Raw genomic sequence first — 20716 nt, forward strand, 5'->3', positions numbered from 1 at the left:
AGTAGGAGCCCAGCCGACTGCTCCCTTGAGTACAAGAACGTGCCGTGACACCTAAGAAACGAACCAAAACTATGCTATACTAAAGAGTGCTACTGTGGATTCATTGAATTATGTCACCCAAAATTCATACATTAGAAGCTTAATTCCCACTGTAAGTGTTGAGGTTGGGAAATCCTATTATGGATATTGAAAGGTGGGGCCTTGAAGAGGTGATTAGATTGTAGAACCATGCCGTAGTGAATGGGTTAATAATGGTGGTCAGGAACGTGCTTGTGAGGGCTTTACAAGGAGAGCACATGAGGAGCTGTCCCTCTCTCTGCTCAAACATTTTCTGCCATGTGAGATCCCTGTGTTGCTATAAGGCCACCACCAAAGAAGACCCTCACCAGATGTGGTCCCTGGACTTTGGACTTCCCAGTCTCTAAAACTGTAAGTGATACATTTCATTTTCTTTATAAAATACCCAGTTCAGGGTATTTTATTATACACAGGAGAAATGGACTAATACAGAAAATTGGTACCAGGAGTGGGTTGTTCCTTATAACAAATACTTGAAAATGTGGAAGCTGCCTTGTAACTGGGTGTTGAGGAGAGGCTGGAATAATTTGAAGGAGCAAGCTAGAAAAAGCCTAGCTGCTGGTGGAAGTTGAGAAGACAAGAAAACCAGGGAAAATTTGGAACTCCTTAAAGACTGGTTAAATGGTGGTGAGCAGAATGCTGAAAGAAATATGGACAGTAAAAGCTGTACTGAAGAGATCTCAGATTTAAATGAGAAGGGAGTTATTGGAAACTTAGGAAAGATAACCCTTGCCATGAACTGGCAAGGAGTTTGGCTGCATTCTGCTCATGCCCCAAAGTATTATGGAATATGAAACTTAAAGGTGCTGATCCAGGGTATTTGGCAGAAGAAATTTCTAAGCAGCAAAATATTCAGGAAGCTGCATGGCTACTTGAACCAGCCTATGCTGCGTTATGGCAGAAAAGGCACAACATAAAGCCAGAATATATAAGGGAAGCAGAACATAAAGATTTGGAAAATTTGCAGCCTGGCCATGTGGTAGAGAAGCAGAGAGCATTTTCAGGAGAAAAATGCAAACCCAGAGGCCTAGGGAGACAGAATGGTCTCCAGGAACAGGCATGAGGTGCCCTCCATGGACTTGCTGCCCAGAGCCACCTCAGGGTGCTTCTCCCCACACCAGCACCCCAGCTGCTTTGGCTGCTCCAGCTGTGGCTAAATTGGCCCCAGGTGTGGATGGACCCACAGCTTTGGAAAACACTAACTGGAAGACTTGGTGGTATGCATGTGGTGTTAAGTCTGTAGGCTCACAGAATGCCAGAGCTGTGGAGGCTTCAGAGCCTCCACCCCAATTTGAAAAGATGTGTGGAAAAGCCTGGGTACCCAAGAAGAGATCTGTTGCAGGGATGGAGTCACCACAGACAGCCTTCACTAGAGCAACACCAAGAGGAAATGTGGGGTCGGAGTGTAGCAGAAAACCCCCTACCAAGGGCATACCTAGTGGAGCCGTGGGAGCAGGACTGACATGGAGACCCCAAAATTGTGGAGCTGCCAGCATGCAGTGCCAGCCTGCAAGAGCTGAAGCCTGGCCTCAGACCAGGAAAGCCATAGGAGCAGAGCTACCTGAGGACTTGGGGACCCAACCCCCACACCAGTGTGCAGAGGATGTCAGATATGGTGTCAAGGTACATGATTCACCAACTTTGAGATTTGATGACTGCCCTGCTGGGTTTTGGACTTGTTTGGGACCTTTACACCTTTCTTTTGGCCTATTTCTTCCTTTTTGAACAGTAATATGTACCCTATGCTTGTCCTACCATTGTATCTTAGAAATAGATAACTCGTTTTGATTTCACAGGGGATTTTGAACTACGGACTTTTGAGCTGAAATAAGTTAAGACTTTGGGTGGAATGAGTGTATTACCTGTGAGAAGGACACAAACTTTGTGGACCAGAAGTGGAATGCTGTAGATTGTTTGAGTTGTGTCCCCAAAGTTCATATATTAGATTGAGGGTGGGAAATCCTATTATGATAATTGGAAGGTGGGGCCTTGAAGAGATGATTAGATTGTAGGACCATACTGTAGTGAATGGGTTAATAAGGGTGGTCAGGTGCATGGTTCTGCGTGCTTTAAAAGGAGAACACGTGAGGAGCTGTCTCTCTCTCTGTTCCACCATTTTCTGCCATGTGAGATCCCTAAGTTGCTGTAAAGCCATCACCAAAGAAGACCCTTACCAGATGTGTTCCCTGGACTTTTGACTTCCCAGCCTCTAAAACTGTAAGCACTAAATTTTGTTTTCTTTATAAAATACCTAGTTCCAGGTAAGCAAGAGAAATGGACTAATACAGGCCATGATAGTGAGGAAGGGCCTAAAGTCTTACTTTATAAGTTTCACCTTCTCAGTTGAAGAGATCTGAATTTATTCAAATATGTAAGTCACAACAACTTCTGAGGCACACAGAAATCTACACAAAAAGGTACTTAACAATACAATTTGATAGTCGACATCCCAGGTCTCCCATTTCTGCCTGATTTCTAAAGCCTAGATTGGGGTAGAGAAAGAGATGCCCTCATAATACCAACTTTTCATGTTCTATATACTCTGGGTACATCCCTAATTTCCTGTCATGATGGCCTGAGAATCCCCTTCTCTTGTGCCTGTTGCCTGTACATGTTACGGACAAAAGTGCTCAGAGAAAAGAGTACAGGTTCACTATGTAGAATGACATGGAGATCAGAGGGGCCACATATTGTATGATTCCATTTAAATGAAATGGCAAGAATAGTGAAATGCATAGAGACAGAAAGTAGATTAATGGTTTCTAAAGCCTAGGGGGTTGGGAATAGGAAGTGACTGCTAATTGGTGCAGTTTCTTTTTGGGGTGTTGAAAATATTCTGGAATTAGATAGTGGTGACAGTTGCATAACTCTGTGAATGTACTAAAAACCACTTTAAAAGTGTCAAGTATGTGAATTACATCTCAATAGAGCTGTTATTTTAAAAAATTACCCAAATGGAATTTTTTAGATCAAAATATAATATCTGAAATGGAAAATAGTATTGTAGTAACTGGAACTCTTCTCATTGCTGTGGAAATGGAAAAAGTTAATATACACCTAACATATGACCTAGCTATTCCATTCCTAGGTCTTTATCCAAAAGAAACAAAATGGGATTGATAGCAAATTAGATATTAAAAAAGTAAAGATCAGTTAAACCGTAGACATAGCAATAGAAACTCTCAAAATGAAGCATGGAAAGGAAAAAGAGACTGAAAAAAGGAAAAACAAAAAATAAACCCCATAGCCTTAATGTCTTGTGGGATAATATCATACAGTCTAAAATGTATGTAATTAGAGTTTCAGAAGGAGAGGTGAAAGAGTTGGAGGACAAAAAAAGTAATTTAAATAAAGATAAGAATAAATAGAGGGTTGGCCGGTTCGCTCAGTTGGTTAGAGCACAGTGTTATAACACCAAGGTGCGGGTTGTTGACCCCCTACTGTCCAGCCACAAAAAAAAAAAAAGATTAAATGGAAAACTCCATACAATAGAAAGGATCAACAAAGCTAAAAGTTCTTTGAAAAGACCAATAAAATTAGTAAACCCCTTGTGAGATTAGTCAATTTAAAAAGGAGAAGCCACAAATAACTAATATCTGGAAGGAGTAAAGGGCAATCACTATGGATCTGACAGACATTGTTACCATCATAAGAATATGAACATCCTTGAGACAACACATTTGAAAATTTTCAAAGTGATAAATTCCTAGGGAAAAAAATTACCAAATTTGACACAAGAAGAAATAGCAAATCTCAATAGTTCTCTAACTATTAAAGTAAATAAACAAGTTACCACAAAGATAACTTCAGGGTTAGTGGACTTCACTTTTGAGCTCTAACAAATATTTTAAAAGGAAATAGTAGCAATCTTTTTCATACTCTTTCATAGATAATGGGAAAAGATGAAACACCTTCCAGCTTGTTTTAGGAATTCAGCATGGCCTTGATACCAAAACCTAACAAGAATATTCCAAGATAAGAAAATTATAGCTCAGTCTCACTGAGGTACATAGATTAAACAGTCCTAAACAAAATATTTTGATTGAGTTAAGTTTATTCCAAGAGTTCAAAATTGGTTCATCTTGTGAAAAACAATCAGTGTAATTTCCCACACTAACAGTATTAGGGAGATAAATCTTAAAGTTGTCTCAATAGGCGCAGAGAAAGCATTTGATAAGATTCAGCATCTATTCACTATTTTAAAACTCTTAGCAAATTAGGAATAGAAGAGAAAGACATTTACTAGATAGAGGGTATCTACAAAAGCCTATAGCTTCTTACTGTGCTTAACAGTAAAATGTTGACAGCTTTTATTTTGAGATTGGGAATGAGATGGATGCCCACTATCACCTGTTCTATTAAACATTTACTAGATATTGTAGCCAGTGTAATAAGGGAAGAAAAAGAGTTAAAAGATACAAGGATCAGGAAAACAAAAAGAAATGAATGTAGGAAATTCAAAAGTTTATAGATAAACTATTGATTGATTGATAAAACATAATATATAAAAATCAATTTTATTTCTGTAGACCAACAAGAAAGTAATATAAAACAAACTATTTATGAGCAACTGGTACTTGACTAGCTGGATATCTGTCTGAGGAAAAAATTATTTTTGACCCCTAACTCACACCATAGACAAAATTACTTCAAAGTGAATTATAGGCCTAGACTGAAAACTAAGGTAATAAACTACTAGGTGAAAAAATAGAAGAAAATCTTTACAACCTTAGGTTTACAACCTTAGGGTAGACAAAGGTTTCCTAGGTCACAAAAAGCATTAACCATAAAAGAAAAACTGGTAAATTGGGTTTCCATCAAAGTTAAAACGTACTCCAGAAAAGACACTGTTAAGAAAATGAAAAAGTAAACCATAGACCGGGAAAGAATACTTATACTACAAATCTGACAGAAGACTTGAATCCAAACTGTAACGAACCCAAAAACTTAAGAAACAGCTCAGTTTAAAGATCTGCAAAAGTCTTAGACAGTTCATGAGGAATACATATAAATGGTCAAAAAGTACATGAAAAGATGTTTAACATCATTAGTCACCAGGAAGATGTAAATTAAAACCACAATGAGATACCACTTTACAAATTAGAATAGCCTAACGTCTAAAAGACCAGCAATACCTGTTATTGCAATAACTGGACCTTTCATCATTGCAGGTGGGAACATAAAAAGTTGACATGCACCTAACCATATGGACAGCCATTCCATCCCTATGTGTTTATCCAAGAGAAATAATTACATATGTCAATAAAAGACAAACACACAAATGTTTATAGCAACTTTATTTGCAAAAACTGGAAATAACCCAGGTGGCCATCCACAGGAGAATGGATAAACAAAATGAGATATAATCATGTAATGGAATATTACTCCATAATAAGAAATGAACTACTGATACATGCAGCAATGTAGATTAATGTCACAGACATGCTGAATGAAAGAAGAGGGACATAACAAAATACATATTGGATTCCATTTATATGAAATTTTAGAACAGGGTAAAGCTAATGTATATTGCTAGCAATCATATTTTAGGTGTCTGGATAGTGGGTAGGAGGAGATGGTTGGCAAAGGTGGGTGCACACAGGAGCTTTGGGTGGAGTTAGCAATGTTCATTATCTTGATTGGAGTGATGGGTATATATATTTGTCAAAAGTTATCCATGTGTACACTTAAAATATGTAACTTTTATTGTATAAAATTATGCCCCCAAAAAGTTGATTTAAAAATTTTTTAAGACCATTTAGAATAGCATCAGAAATATGAAAAATCTCGTATTAAGTTGCACAAAAGATGTATAAGACTTCTACAGAAATAAAAATTAAAACATTATTGAGTGAAGTTACAAAAAAGACCTAAATAAATTAGGGGTTATAACACATTTGTGGATGGGAAGATTCAATAATATAAACATGTCATTTCTGTACAAATGACCTAGATGTTTATGCGATCCTCATCAACTGCTAACAGGTAAGGGACAATTAGAATTTAAAATTTATGTGGAAGTGCAAAGGCCAGGAATAACAAGACATTTTTTTCTCGCACTGTAACCTTTATTTTTTAAATTTTTTATCTTGAAATAATAGACTTAGACTTTTTTAAAAGTTGCAAGATTAGTACAGTGCATTCCCATATGTGCCCTTCGCCAAGCTTCCCCTAACCATAGTACAGTTATCAGAAATAGGAAATTAACATTGATACAATAGTACATATTCACATTTCACCAGTTTTCTCAATAATGTCCTCTTTCTGTCTAGAATTCAATCCAGGATCCCATATAGCATTAGTTGTCACATCTCCTTAATCTATTCCAATCTATCCAAGACACTCTTTACTATATTGTATAAAGTAGGGTGCAGGTAGGAAACAGATGGCACAATTAAACGATGTAATTGAGGAGAGTTAAATGAAGAACTGGGTTAAGGGAAATCATCTAAGGATGGTGAAACTATCTCATGGCTAGCAGTAGCAGGGAGCCATTGCCTCTTCTAGACCTGAATGAGCAAAAGGAGAAAGCATTTACTGGGATCTGTAAAGAGAGCTGTAGTTGTAGGAAAGGGTCATTGAACCAGAAGTTGACCTCAGGGAGAGAAACACAGCCACTGTCAACTGCAGACCGGCAGGGAGGAAACCAGGGGGTATAAAGAACTTGACTTCATTCTCCTCCTACCATCTAATCTTCTGTTGCTACGCTCCCTTGCCTAAACCTGACAGGAAGCCAGGGGGCAAATAGACGCATTGATGTAAATCATCAATGTTTATCTTATGGGGCACTGAGCAGGGTGGAAAAGGCCAAAGGGTGGCAAGTATATTTAGAGGGGCAAACTGAGAATAACCAGCATACATATGAAGATTCATTATAAAGGCGTAGTAGTTAAAGGCCGGCCCCGTGGCTCACTTGGGAGAGTGCGGCGCTGATAGCGCCGAGGCCACAGGTTCGGATCCTATATATAGGGATGGCTGGTTCACTCACTGGCTGAGCATGGTGCAGACCACACTGTGCCGAGGGTTGCGGTCCCCTTACCGGCCAAAGGAAAAAAAAAAAGAGTAATTAAGATGGTGGTGTATTTATGTAAGGTTAGACAAACCAACAGAACAGAGAACCCAGACAAGTTCCAGATGGTATGGTAGAATAGCGAAAGATGGTCTTTTCAATGAATACTGTTGTGTCATTTGGATACCTTATAGGAAAAAAAAATTGAACTTGATCCCTTCTTCACACCATAAACAAGCAAAAATTTTAGGTAGATCATTGATCTAGGTCAGGACTTCTTAAACAGACTAAAAACACTAACTACTGTTCATCAGAAGATACCATTGAGAATTTAAGGCAAGCCACAGATTAGACAATACTTGTAACACATGTAAATGATAAGAGACTCATATCCAAAATATAATACGACCCAATATATCCCCATACAAGAATGTTTATAACATCATTATTTGTAGATTTTATACTGGAAATAACCCAACTGTCAATCTGTTGTAGCATGGATAAATGAATTGTGGCGCATTACTATTAGGGAATACTATATAGCTAGCCAAAGTTACAGCCAACAATTTGGATTGACCTGCCAAGTATAATATTGAATGAAAGAAGCCAGATATAAAATAATACATTAGTGTGATTCTATTTATTTAAAGTTCAAAGATAGGAAAAACTATTATATTAGAAATTGAGATAGTGGTTATTTTGGGGGGGAAAGAAAGGGATAGTGATTGAGGGATAAATGATAGGAATCGTGTTTCTGGAGTTCTCTTATGGGAGTGATCAATTTGTGATAATTGATTAAGCCATACACATACGGTTTGTGCATGTTTATGTCAATTTTACTTTTAAAAATAATTTTTTAAAATTTTAACTAAAAAGAGAGAGAGAAGGAAGGAAAGGAGGAGAAGGGAGGGAGGACTTCCTGTATGGGGATAATCACTTTGTGATAATTGATCAATCGATAAACATAAGATTTGTATAATTTTCTGTATGCGAATTTTACTTTTCAAAATAAATTTTTAAAGTTTGAAAAGAAAGGGAAGGAAGAAATGAAGGAACAAACGAAGGAAACGAAGGAACTCAGGGTCTCATTTCAGGTTCCTGGTCTGAACCGTGTTCTCAAACTTGTTTGGAAGAGTGGAACTTCATTTTGAAAAAAAAAATTTTTTTTTTAGTCATCTATTTTATATAATTCCCACCATGTTCCAGATAATATTAAAATTAATAAAGTACACAAATATATAAAAGGAGGAACAGAGAGAGGAAATGACAAAGGAGCCTGAGAGTGACCAGAAAGGTAGGAGAAATCTTTGAAGATTGTGACCTCACAGAAGCCAAGGGAAGAAAGTGTTTGAAAGAAGAAATGGCTTGGACAACAGAAACATGCTGAAGAGAGCTTGAATGAGATTAGAATTGGGAAGTACAGTAGGTCCCACTTACCTGTGAGGGATACGTTCGGAGACGGCCAGTACATGCCTGAAACTGTGGATAGTACTGAACCCTATACTGTATATACTATTTTTTCCTAGACATGCATACCTATGATACAGATTAATTTATAAATTAGACACAGTAAGAGATTAGCTACAACTGATAATAAAATAGAATAATTATAGCAATATGCCAGCATCACTACTCTTGCACTTTGGGTCTATCATTAAGTAAAATAAGTATTACTTGAACACAAGCATTGTGATTCCGCAGTAGTCAATCAGATAACCAAGACGGCTAAGTGACTAATGGATGGGTAGCATGTACATACAGCATAGATACTACTTAGAATGGCATGTAATTTAAAACTTATAAATTGTTTATTTCTGGAATTTTCCATTTAATGTTTTCTGACCGTGGTTGACCACAGGTAACTGAAAACACAAAAAGCAAAACCGTGGATAAGGGGGAGCTACTGTATTTCTTGGATTTAAGGAGCCACTTTAGTGGAATGGTGAAGACTGAAGCCAAAAATAAATAGTTGGAGAAATGAATGCTAGGTAGACAATTCTTTTTAAAAGCCTGATCATGGAAGAGTTGAGAAAGAAGGCGATAAATTGTGTGAGAGCTTAAAGAAAAATAAGATATGTGATTTTTATTTTACCATAATTTTCTGTGCTTTTTCAAGTCCTACCCTCTTCAGAGATTTGATATCGCTTCTGCTTTTATTGAGGATTCTTTAAGTATCTTTCACTATAAACATGTACGTATACACATATATAAAATACTTTAATCCATCTGGAAATTATTTTGATTTATCTTATATCTTCTAAATAGCTAATTATTATAAGACCATTTTATGTTGGCCAGTGGACAACCCACCAGAACCAACTCACATCGAAAAGTGATTGTGCTTTTGACCTTGCTCTGTTTACATGTGGGTCTCATACTTTTGATCCCTAATCATCCATTTATAGTTTACTTCCTAGCATAATGTAAGGGTTTCTTAGGTGAGTATCCTGTGTTCTCTCTTACAGGATGTGACCTTGTTCCTGCCAGAGTGGGAGGATGGCCATTTCTACCTTGCCAAATACTATGACAAATTGATGCCTATGGTCACAGACAACAAAATGGAAAAGCAGGGTGATCTCATCCGGTATATAGTCCTTCATTTTGGAAAGTGAGTGTTAAAACTGCATGTTTGCAGATTAAATATGTCAGGATAACTTTTAATATTAAGCAGTTATCCCATATTTTAGCATATTCAGAATGTTTTCTGCTTTAGTACTAATTTAATCTATCACTTTAGATGTAAATTTTTTCTTTATGTAATTTTTTCACTTTTAAAATTAACTTTTAATGGAAAATTAATATATGCATATATTACTTAAAAATTCAACAGTACCAAGAAATATACAAAGAAAATTAAGTATCTTTATTTCAGACCCTCACCCTCTGAGTCCCCATTAGTAGAATTCCAGAAGACCCTAAATCTAATACATTCAGTTGTCATATTTAATTGCAGTAGATTATTTCCTACCAGCCATTCCAGTAGGAAGTAGTATATGAACAGGATTTTAACATTAGACTTGTCGAAAGAGCATATTCTGAAACTAGATAACAGATGAAATATAACTTTAGTGTCTCATGTCCACTGTTTATATTTTTAAAAATTATCAATTCCTTATAAGTAATAATGACATTCCATACATTCTCTTTACCATACTCATGTACCATTGCTTTACATTGAAAACTATCTTACTTCAGGAGCAATAAGTCTACTTAAATAGCCTATTATTATCAGGTATTGTGACTTCTCAGTTAAATATTTTTAGGAACTAAAGCAGCATTTGTTCCTCTGTCAGTAGTATTAGGATAGGAGGATTTGCCAAGTCTTTCTTCCCAAAATGAAATTTTATAAGATCCAAAGCTAATTTTACTCATTAATGATTATTAGTGGCTTGTTACTGGTGGAAAATTCCTGGACTATTGGCATTTTGAAATGGGAACATAAGCAGAGAACAATTATTAAATGCACTTTTTCTTTTCTAAAATGGCTTTATTTTAGAAAATAGTGATAGCTCTTTCATAGCTTTATTTCATTTGCTCTTTAGTCTTAGTATAAATCACATACCTTGGGATATGGAATTTATATAACACATTTCTTCTAAAACAAGTAGTTATTTAAAGTCCCCTATGTGCATAAGACTGTTAGACACAGGGTGAGATTTTTAAAAGTACACTTCAAGAAAGTAAGGTTATTTTAGAACCTATTTCTATCCATAGTAGTTAAAATATTTGCATGCTTTAAGGAGTAAAATTAGCTACTGAGACATATTTATTCCCTGTCTGATTGAATAACTGTATTATTACTTTGTAAATATCAATGGTTGACCTCAAGAAGCTACAGTTCAATTAGGGAGAGAAACCTTTAGTACATAGAACATTTAAGTAAAGGTACATTATAGAATATGTGATCAGATATCAAAATAAATGGTACAAATATAAGAAATATCTTTCTGATATCAGCCAGATACCAAAAGTGAACCAAACAAGTCCAGAAGTCATGGACTGAGGGCAAATCTGAGGTCAAAACTTAAGCCACTGGCTTCATGATTTCAGAGGTATACCTCTTTGCTCTGCATTGCTACAGAAGTCTGGTAGGCCTTATGAAGAAGGTACCAGCAAACTAATTTTTTTTTTTTTTTTTTTTGGCAGCTGGCTAGTATGGGGATCCAAACCCTTGACCTTGGTGTTATGACACCATACTCTAACCAACTGAGCTAACAGCCAGCCTTAGAAAACTGAATTTAACAGCACATTAAAAGGACCATTCACTATGATCAGGCAGAATTTATCCCAGGGATGCAAGGATGGTTCAGCATGTGCAAATCTATAACTGTGATACACCACATTAACAGAATAAAGGACAAAAACCATATGATCATCAAAATAGATAAAGAAAAAGCATTTGACAATATTCAATACCCTTTCATGATAAAAACTCTCAAAAAATTAGGCATGGAAGGTATGTGCCTGCACACTATAAAGATCATATATGACAAACCCACATTTAACATCATACTCAATGGTGAAAATTTCAAAGCTTTTCCTCTAAGATCAGGAAGGACCCTGTCCTCAAAGACAAGGGTGCCTACTCTTGCCACTTCTATTCAACATACTACGAGAAGTTCTAGCTAGAGTAGTTAGTAATAATTAGCCAATAATAAATAATAAAAATTTAAAAAATAAAGCATGATTTTAGCAAACAGATATTTAAAAAAAAGAAAAGAAATAAAAGACATCCAAATTGAAATAGAAGAAGTTAAATTGTTCTTGTCTGCAGACACATGATCTTATTGAAAACCCTAAAGACTCCAACAAAAACCTATTAGAACTAATAATGAATTCAGTAAAGTTGCAGAATGTGAAATCAAAAGTCAGTATCATTTCTATACACTACAACAAATTATCCAAAAAATAAATCAAGAAAACAATGTCATTTACAATAGCTACCAAAAACAAAAACAAAAACAAAACCCTAGGAATAAATTTAACCAAGGAGGTAAAAGATATCTATAATGAAAACCACAAAACACTAATGAAAGAAATTAAAGAGGACACAAAAAATGGAAAGATATTCAACATTTGTGGATCGGAAGAATTAATGTCAAAATGACCCTGCTGCCCAAAGCAATCTACAGATTCAATGCAGTCCCTTTCAAAATACCAATGACATTTTTCATAGAAATAGAAAAAACATCTAAACTTCATATGGAACCACAAAAGACCCCAATAACCTATGTCCTGCTGAGCAAAAGGAACAAAGCTAGAGGCATCACACTACCTGATTTCAAAATATACTACAAAGTTATGTAATCAAAACAGCCTGGTACTGGTATAAAAACAGACATATAGACCATTGGAACAGAATAGAGCCCAGGAATAAATTCATACTTTATGGTTAGTTGATTTTTGGCAAAGGTGCCAAGAACACACAATGGGGAAAGGACAGTCTCTTCATAAATGATGTTGGGACAACTTGATATGCATGTGCAGAAGAATGAAATTAGATTCTCACACCATATTCAAAAATCAACTCAAAGTGGATTAAAGACTAAATATAGGACTTGAAATTATAAAACTATTACAAGCAAACATAGAGGAAAACTCCATGACATTGGTCTGGGCAATGATTTTTTGGATATGAACCAAAAGGCACAAGCAACAAAAGCAAATATAGACAAGTAGGATTACCTTAAACTAAAAAGCTTCTGCACAGCCAGGGAAACAATCAACAGAATGAAAAGACAACCTATGGAACAGGAGAAAGTATTTGTAAACCATAGGTCTGATAAGGGATTAATAGCCAAAATATGTAAGGAACTCAAACACCTCAATAGTAAGAAAACAACATGACTTAAAAAAAAGAAGACAAAAATGGCCAACACAGGTATGTGGAAAAATGTTCAACATCACTAATCATCAGAGAAATGTAGGTTAAAACCCCAGGTTAAAACGGGTGTGAGATATCTCACACCTGTTAGAATGGCTTTATCAAAAAGATGGAAGATAACAGGTATTAGAGAGGATATGGAGAAAAGGGAATCTTTGCACACTGTGGGAATGTAAATTAGTACAGACATGATGGAAAACAGTATAGACATTCCTCAAAAATTAGAAATAGAACTACTTTATGATCCAGCAATCCCAATTATGGGTATATATCCAAAGGAAATGAAATCAGTATGTCAAGAGATATCTCCACTCCCACGTTCATTGCAGCATTATTCACAATAGTCAAGCTATGGAATCAACCGAAGTGTCCATCAACAGATGAATGCATTAAGAAAATGATGATACATATATACAATGGAACACTATTCATCCTTTAAAAAGTAGGAAATCCTGTCATTTGCGACAACATGTATGAACCTGGTGGACATTAAGTGAAATAAGTCAGGCATAGAAAGACTAATGCAACATAACCCCACTTATGTGTGGAATTTTAAAAAGTTGAACTCATAGAAGTAGAATTCTGGTTACTGCAGTGGCAGAGGGTGGGATGGTTGGGAAGATGGTCAAAGGATATAAATTTTCGTTTAGATAGGAGGAATAAGTTCAAGAGATCTACTGTACAATGTGGTGACTAGTTAACAACATGTATTCTTGAAAACTGCTAAGAGAATAGATTTTAAGTTTTCTCAACACAAAAAAATATATGTACATGAAGTAATACATGTTAATTAGCTTGATTTAGGCATTCTATAATGTATGCATATTTCAAAACAACATGTATGTAATAAATATATACAATTTGTCAATTTGAGTAAATAAATGTTAAACAAAATCATCATGTTGTACACATTAAAAAAAACCACAAACTTGTAGCTCTCCTAATTTCTGGGGAAACAAATCCTGACAAAACAAGGGGGAAAAATCCCCTCCTCTTAATACTTGCAGAAAAGCTGTCATAAAACTTCCCCTGCAGGTCTCAAAAAGATATTTGTACACCCATGTTCATAGCACCGTTTTTCACAATATCTAAAACACAGAAGGAACCCAAGTGTCCATTAAGGGATGAATAGATAAGCAAAATGTGGTATATCCATATTATTCAGACTTAAAAAGGAAGGAGATTCTGACACATGCTACAACATGGGTGAACCTTGAGGACATTATGCTAAATGAAAAAAGCTGGTCACAAAAGGACATGTACTGTATGATTCCACTTATATGAAGTACCTAGAATGGTAAAATTCATAGAGACAGAAAATAGAATTGTGTTTGTCAGGGCCTGGAGGGAGGGGGAATGAGGAGTTAGTGGTTAATAGGTACCAAGTTTCAGTTTGAGATGAAAAAGTTCTGAAGACAGATGGTGATGGTGGTTGCAAACAGTATGAATGTACCACTTAACTGTACACTTAAAAAATGATTAAGATGGTATTTTACCATAGTAAAAATTTTACTATGGTAAAATAAAATAAGCCGATGTTCTGACCTCAAAAAAAAAATTCAAGAAGGAGAAGACATTACCAATTTTTCACAGATTTGACGAGAAACAGGGTTGAGTGGTTTTTCACAGGATGGTGAGGAAAGTAGACTTGATGGAAGATGTATCCTTGTGAGTAGTGAGAGACTAAGACTGGCAAATGATGGAGACACAAGATTGTGAATATTTGAATCCCAGGCAGAGTCATTCATACAGTCTTAATCTGTAGGTAGGAGATTCCTGTTTTTGAACAGGGAGAAAGCATGGTAAAGCCAAAATTTTGGGAATTTTAGTTTAGAATTTATTGAAGAGAAGAAATGTGGAATTAGGATGACCAAGTTATTGTAATTTCCCAGAAATGGAATGATTAGGCCTGACAAAGGCTTACGGCCATGGAATGCAAATGAAGGCACAGATCCTAAGGATAATTTGAAAGTATTATTGACAGGTCTTTGACTAAGTCAGAACTTGTATAATTTTGGTACAGGCAATATAGAGCTAAGTGAGAAATACAGTAAAAAAAAAAAAAAAAAAAAAAAAGGAGAGAGGAGTCAAAAATAACCTCTACTAGGAAGAAATATTGACACCATAATTTTTGTCAGAAAGCTATATATAACTGAAGTGGTAATTTAAGTCTTTAAATTTTAATTCATATAATGTAAAAATAACACTGTTAATAATATTTTGTATCTGTATAATTGCAGATCTCTACAGTATGGAAATCAATTTATATATCAGTCAATGCCACGAATGTTATCACTATGGCTTGATTTCGGTGCTAAGGCATACGAATGGGAAAAAGGTATAACTTCACGTAAAAATTTTGAGGGACTAAGAAGAATTACAACTGGCATAAAGTCAGATATGGCTTGACAATCTAATTTATTAAAAGCTAGGAATGCTTTTCATAATTAAAATAGTATATAAATGGGAGCAAGAAACTACATGTTTAAAAGAAGAAGGGAAAGACAAATCATAGACTTTTTAAGTAGTTGCAGTTCAGGGACTACAAGTGAAAATCTGATTATTTCTTGATGAACCTAACATGTATCTAAAAATGTTAGTTAATAATTTACCTTAAAAATTACAATGGATAGTGGAAATTAATGGCCCTTGGGTTTTTTAATGGCCCTAAATATTTTTCCTACTTGCACAGAGGTAACTGTCTCTTTGCAAATTGCCAACTGATTTAGCTTTGAGTTTGGGAATAACATATTTTAAAGCTATTTTTAAAACAAAATTTTCTTCTGTGAAATGAATTGATATACTGTTTGGTTTTTTTTCCCCTTTTTCTCTATTGTTTTTTAAACTGGTTTTTCTCCCCCAGCTGGCCGCTCTGATCGTGTACAAATGAGAAATGATTTAGCTAAAATAAACAAGGTTATCACAGAACACACAAATCATTTAGCTCCATATCAGTTTTTGACTGCTTTTTCACAATTGATCTCTCGAATCTGTCATTCTCTTGACGAAGTTTTTGTTGTCTTGATGGAAATAATAGCCAAAGTGTTTCTGGCCTATCCTCAGCAAGCAATGTGGATGATGACAGCTGTGTCAAAGGTATGTATTAATCACCACAGTGTCTTTTACCATTTTACATGGCATTAATTATTTAATGCTAATATGTAGACACAAGTTCCAGGGTTTCTCTTCTATATTAATTTTCTTTTTATGTTTTATTTATTTATTTGTATGGTACATTTTTTTAATTGGTTATGAATATTCATGAGATACAAGCTGATTGTCACCACTCGTGCCCAGGGTGTGATGGCCAGAGTCATACTGGCAGCATGCCCATTACCGCAAATTGCAATTATACCTCATGTCCCCCACCCAATTATTCCTGACCTCTTTCCCCATCCCACTCCCCAACACTCCACTTTGTATCCCCAGGTATGCTTTCTCCAAGTTCCATAAGTTTCTCCAAGCTCATTTGTGTTGTTGCAAATAGGAGAATTTAATTTTTTTTTTTTTATGGCAGAGTAGTATTCTATGGTGTATATATACCACTTTTTCCTTATCTAGTCGTCTTTCGATAGACATTTAGGTTGATTCCATATCTTGGCAATTACTTTTTAAAAATATGCAAGTTATAGCATTATATCACATTTTAATGTTTGGAGCTATTTAGCATATGAAATGAAGTGATAAGTGTGTTTAAGATCAAAGAATTCAGCATGTGTTTTCTTTATGAAGTCCAGTAAACTGTTAGTGCTTGGTGTAAAATGGTAAACCTATTTTCTTCCAAGTGTTTTAATCCAAAGTACTTGAACTATTAATACTAAAAAATGTTTATTGCATTATTAATGGAAATTTGTAAATTGATCAATATAAGTACTTTTTTAGAGAATTTAGAAAATACACGATGTATAGACAAAAATTAAAATTCATACCTTCTACCAGTCATTAATATTTTGATGTAATTTTGTACCTTAATATTTCATACATTTATATATTAATTTTGTATATTTTGTATATTAATATTTTGTATGTACATTTTCTAAGCATATTTTAGCACACTAAATTTAGATTATTGACATATCATATTTTTCACTTAAGATTGTTCCCAATTATTAAATATTCTTTGATGATTCGATTTTAGTAATTACATAAAATTTTTAAATACCCTTTTATAATTTATTTATCTATTTAATTGATCATTAAGGTTATTTCTATTTTTTTTTTTTTTTGCTATTATATTACATCTAGATACATTGATATTTATTCTCATTTGTGATTATTTTTTTCAGGGTAGATGCCAAGAAGGGAATTAACCATGTCACAGGATAGCAAAATTTTAATGTGTCTTGATGGCATTGCCAAATTGAATTCAAGGAAATTTGTATCTCAATAAACTCTTATCATGAATACTTTTTAAGCTGATTTTTGTCAATCAAAAGTTTAGTTATATTTTTAAAATCTTGCATAAAATTTCATTTAAATCTTTTTTCCAACAGTCTTCTTATCCCATGCGTGTGAACAGATGCAAGGAAATCCTAAATAAAGCTATCAGTATGAAAAAATCCTTAGAAAAGTTTGTTGGAGATGCAACTCGCCTAACAGATAAACTTCTAGAATTGTGCAATAGACCGGTACTGTTATGAATCTTATTGCTTATAGACCAATGTTGGATAATTTTATACAAAACTTATGATCTCAGCTGTTTTTATTTGATTTGATTAAATTAAAATTCTGGCATATATAGGTATATGCATATTTCAAAATTTATCAAATTGTATACTTTAAATATGTACAATTTATCTTAATAAGCTGTTTTTAAAATTGCTAACATATGTCCCACTTCCAAATATCCTTTACATTTCTAAAAGTTCTTAATGTGAATTTTCTGAGTAGATTATACATATTTCTCAGAAATGATTTTAAGTAGAGGATGTGAAATAAGCCATAAAAATATAAATAGGTAAAAAAAAGTTATTTAAAGTAGTCTCTATGACAGTCTCTCTTTCACATCTTTGAACTTTGAAAACTTGTATACATTAACTTACACATATGATAGGAAAGAAGGTCAGGGCTTTGGTTTTCATTCTTTCAGTACACATTTCATTGTCAACAAGGGGACAAGCACTGTGCAAAGGGAAACAAAGATGAGTAAGACGTGTTCCGCCTTGAGGTTCTCATAGTCATGTAGGGAACTAAGCATATGGTAATTATCTAGAGTAATAAGTACTTCTTTCAATAGACTTCCGGCTAATGTAGGAACATGTTTACAGGAATGACTTACTATTCTTCCTAAGGAATTGGAGGGAAAAACCTTAAAGAATGTGTAGGAAAGGTAAAAGTGGGGAGTGAAGGTGGTTGTAAGGAGGGAGAGAGAGACTCCATAAGGTAAATAGCTAGATTTCACTTGACAAATATTCAATGTCTATAAACTGTTTATAGGTGAAAAGATACAGACTACCCTATCGTTTACCTTCCCTTCATCAGTAAACATCTCAAAAGGCTAATCTACTTTTGCTATCTCCATTAATCCTATTTGACCTCTGATGTATTTGCTGTTCTCACAAACAATGTTATAATGATGGCCAACATTTGTTAAACACTGGCAGTGTTCTAAGTTCTTTACATGTACAGGTTGCCAGTTCTTTATATGAAACCTTTGTGTTAAGCTACACTTAGGAATTCAGAATTTTTCAGATTTTTAAAGGTAATAACAGTGCACATACTTTATATTAGATATTACCACTGAATATCTGTTAGAATGTCACATAATCAAACACATAACTGTTCCTACAGTGAAATGTATTGACCTTTACAGTAAGAAGTTCAGGTTTCATTTTGCTGCCAAATGAGATTTGGTACAAAAAAAAGGAGTTCGATTTACAGAGCTTTTTGGATTTTCTAATGTCTGATAATGAATAAGATGTTGTAAAAGTGAAATTTTTGTTGGGGTTGAAGTTAAACATTCTATAATTCAAGGTAAACACAGACATTAAAATGTACTACTTTTTTTTCAGGTTGATGGAAGTAGTTCTACATTAAGCATGAGCACTCATTTTAAAATGCTTAAAAAGTTGGTAGAAGAAGCAACATTTAGTGAAATCCTCATTCCTTTGCAGTCAGTCATGATACCTACTCTTCCATCAATTCCAGGTGCCCATGCTAACCACGAGCCATTTCCTGGGCATTGGGCCTATATTGCAAGCTTTGATGATACGGTAAACTTCAGTTTTATATGACTGTAACATGATTTTAAATTTTAATTAAGTTAAAAACTTCAAATTAAGCTAAAAAGCATTTTTTTTCAGAATCTATGTGAATTTTATTTGTATAGAAAAAAATACTTGGAAATACAGAAAAGTAAAACTTGTTCTGATGGGACAAAATTCGGTGATAAAAATCCCATGTTCACTGTAATATTTTGATTTTTTCATCTACCTATATTGTTTTAGTGTGACTATGATCTTTATTTTTTCACAATTTGATTTTTCCATACTGTACTTTGTCCTTAAAATGGAGAAAAGAAAGAACAAAATACAAGTTTTGTTTGTTTGGGGGAGGAAGGGATATTCCACTAGTAAAAACTTTATTTTTCTTTTTTTTTTTGGAAGTATGAAATGTGACTTTAAATATGTGACTATTTTCTTAAAATGGTACTAGAGCACTTCTAAGTAAATACTTTTGAACTCTATATTTATTCCAGTGTTTCATGGCTTAAGACATTTGTTAACTACATTCAGAGCCAGTTACCAAACCACATAATGAGATCATTCTTATTATTTACACTCATGCTTTGTATATTATTCACCTTATTGACTCACCTCATTCGGTAGACTTGATTTTGGAGTAGTTTCTTTTTTTGAAAAACAAATTACTTTCAATTGATAAACATTTCTTATCATTAAAGTCATTTAAAAACAGAGTCTCAGGCTCTGAAGAAAGGTCCTAAAAATGTTTCAAAAATCTTTTAAACATTGTGACTGCTTTGAAGGGGCCTGCCTAAATTTGAATGTGTAAGTACTTATATTGCTGATGAAGTAATCTTTCCACGTCATAGTCATTCCTAATGGGTGAAAATGTCTTTCTATTCACAGGCAACCATTCTTTTCAGACATCATAGATAAGTAAGAGAAAAAAAATTGTTAAAACACAAATTTACTCTATAATGTAGTTTATTATATTCTCTCCTTTTATTATGTTATATAACTCAATATTATATCTAGATATTTAAACAAAGAATTTGGGCCTTAATTTGTATATAACTTATATCATCTTTTAGGTGGAGATTCTTTCTTCTCTTCAGAAACCAAAGAAGATCTCTTTAAAAGGCTCAGATGGAAAGTTTTACATCATGATGTGTAAGCCAAAAGATGACCTGAGAAAGGATTGTAGACTAATGGAATTCAATTCCTTGATTAATAAGGTTTGGAGATAATTTGCTTTCATTTTAGAATTTCTGTAATTATTATCAATGTGATATATAGGCTTTTTGGTATGCGAATAGATCACTCTTAAAAAGAGGAAATGAAATGTACTATCTTTTCCATTTTCACTTAATTTTCTTGTGATAAAGTGTACACAACGTAAAATTTACCATTTTAACCATTTTTAAGTATATAATTCATTGGCATTAGGTATATTCCTTTTGTCATGCAACCATCAACACTATCCGTTCCAGAACTTTTTTTCATCTTCCCAAATTGAAATTCTGTATCTATCAAACAATTATTCCCTATTTCCTTTTCCCCCAG

General features: G+C 34.3%; 1 protein-coding gene across 1 annotated transcript in view; it reads left to right on the forward strand.

The window, feature by feature from the left end:
* Nucleotides 1–20716, forward strand: part of ATR (ATR serine/threonine kinase) — a 117259-nt gene that overhangs the window by 84293 nt on the left and 12250 nt on the right. Inside the window, exons 36-41 of the mRNA XM_063113819.1 lie at nucleotides 9553–9695; nucleotides 15212–15309; nucleotides 15835–16067; nucleotides 17465–17599; nucleotides 18983–19183; nucleotides 20245–20388. Of these exons, the coding sequence (XP_062969889.1) occupies nucleotides 9553–9695; nucleotides 15212–15309; nucleotides 15835–16067; nucleotides 17465–17599; nucleotides 18983–19183; nucleotides 20245–20388 (954 nt within the window). The remainder of the gene's footprint in view (nucleotides 1–9552; nucleotides 9696–15211; nucleotides 15310–15834; nucleotides 16068–17464; nucleotides 17600–18982; nucleotides 19184–20244; nucleotides 20389–20716) is intronic.

Source organism: Cynocephalus volans, chromosome 11 (assembly GCF_027409185.1).
Source record: "Cynocephalus volans isolate mCynVol1 chromosome 11, mCynVol1.pri, whole genome shotgun sequence".
Lineage (NCBI taxonomy): Eukaryota > Metazoa > Chordata > Mammalia > Dermoptera > Cynocephalidae > Cynocephalus > Cynocephalus volans.